Source organism: Myotis lucifugus, unplaced genomic scaffold, assembly GCF_000147115.1.
Source record: "Myotis lucifugus unplaced genomic scaffold, Myoluc2.0 scaffold_4, whole genome shotgun sequence".
Taxonomy (NCBI): domain Eukaryota; kingdom Metazoa; phylum Chordata; class Mammalia; order Chiroptera; family Vespertilionidae; genus Myotis; species Myotis lucifugus.
The window spans coordinates 11555343-11557255 of record NW_005871052.1 but is presented as its reverse complement, the minus strand read 5'-3'; the positions used below and the strand labels follow the sequence as shown (position 1 = coordinate 11557255).

General features: G+C 43.1%; 1 protein-coding gene across 1 annotated transcript in view; it reads right to left on the bottom strand.

The window, feature by feature from the left end:
* HDAC8 (histone deacetylase 8) overlaps positions 1 to 1913 on the bottom strand; it is a 385856-nt gene that overhangs the window by 246484 nt on the left and 137459 nt on the right. Inside the window, exon 6 of the mRNA XM_006082861.3 lies at positions 615 to 789. Coding sequence (XP_006082923.1) covers positions 615 to 789 — 175 coding nt within the window. The remainder of the gene's footprint in view (positions 1 to 614; positions 790 to 1913) is intronic.

The following is a 1913-nucleotide window of genomic DNA, read 5'->3' as shown; positions in this document are numbered from 1 at the left end:
CTAGTGGAGTGGTCAGCAACTGCGGCTCGCGAGCCACATGCGGCTCTTTGGCCCCTTGAGTGTAGCTCTTCCATAAAATACTGACTTCTGCGCATGGCCCACGAAGTTTCAATCTCACTGTACATGTGCGCCCTCACGTGGTATTTTGTGGAAGAGCCACACTCAAGGGGCCAAAGAGCCGCATGTTGGCTCACGAGCCACAGTTTGCCAACCACTGCACTAGTGGATGGAAGCAGATCTACATAACAGCAAACCCAAAAGGACCTTCCCAGGCTAATGAGATTACATACATGCAGGTTTTAGCTTAGAAAGTAATAGACAAGGGACTTCGAAGGCAGCCTAGAAGCTCTGGTTTTGGGATGGTCTTAGTCATATGGGGTAGCTAGTAAAATCAAACCAAAAATGTGCCTCTGGCCTAAACACTCGGCTCTCCCAAAAAGGAGATGGCTACCTGATCCATTAAGAATAATGAACAGTGTACAAAAGCTACATAAGTATACAGTACCTTTTCCCCCACAAAATGTTTTTTGAAAACAAGAATTCTGTAAGATTGGGGCCATTTCATCTTACAGAAATGTAATACAGTTGTTACTGGCTCAGCATTACTGCCATACCTTTCATAGATGTGGTAATATTTCTCATCCTGTATGCCATCTTGAATGGGCACATTCACACTGTAGTACCGTCCCTTCCCTAGGCCAACATCAGTCACATCACCTGTTCCTGTAAAAGAGATGGGCACCATGAATAGTTTTAAGAACACGAGAATTAGAAAAGTTGAAGGATTCTCTGATAGGAATTCAGAAAACCAGAAGGTGAAATAGAGCACTATCCTGTGATGGTTTTTGTAAAAGAATGAATTAAAATAATATGGAGAAGTGACTGTTGAAAATAATGTTGGGGAAGCAGAAAAATTATAAGAAAATGGGAAGTGTCTGAGGAGGATAGGTTTTAGTTCTTCCTTGAATGTTTGGTAAAACTCCCCCGTGAAGCCGTCTGGCCCAGGCTTTTGTTTGCTGGAAGCTTTTTGATGACTGCTTTAATTTCTTCCACAGTTATTGGCCTATTGAGATTTTTAGATTCTTCCTGATTGAGTTTTGGAAGGTTGTATTTTTCTAGGAATATGTCCATTTCCTCCAGGTTGTCTAGTTTGTTGGAGTAGAGTTGTTCATAGTATTTTTTAACAATCAACAAATGACAAGTGCTGGAGAAGATGCAGAGAAAAACGAATACTCGTGCACTGCTGGTGGGAATGCAGACTGGTGCAGCCACTGTGGAGAACAGTATGGAGTTTCCTCAAAAAATTAAAAATGGAACTCCCATTTGACCCAGTGATCCCACTTCTAGGAATATATCCCAAGAAACCAGAAACACTAATTAGAAAGGATATATGCACCCCTATGTTCATAGCAGCACAATTTACTATAGCTAATATTTGGAATCAGCCTAAGTGCCCATCAGCAGATGAGTGGATTAAAAAACTGTGGTACATCTACACAGTGGAATACTATGCTGCTGTGAAAAAGAAGGAATTTTTACCATTTGCAACAGTATGGATGGAACTGGAGAGCATTATGCTAAGTGAAATAAGCCAGTCAATGCAAGAAAAATACCACATGATCTCACTCATTTATGGATAATAAAGACCATTATAAACTGACTAGAGGGCCTGCTGCACGAAACACGAAAAGATTCGTGCAATCCCTTCCCTTCCTGGGCTGGCCGGGCACCGGTTTTCTTCCGGCACCCCAGGACTCAGCGCTTCGCTCCAGCCGGAGTCGCCTTCAAGCTTCGCTGTTCTGGCTGGAGCTGCCTTCAGTCTCTCTCCGCCGCTTCGTGCCTACGTATGCAAATTGACCGCCATCTTTGTTGGCAGTTAATTTGCATATCTCGCTGATTAGCCAATGGGAGGT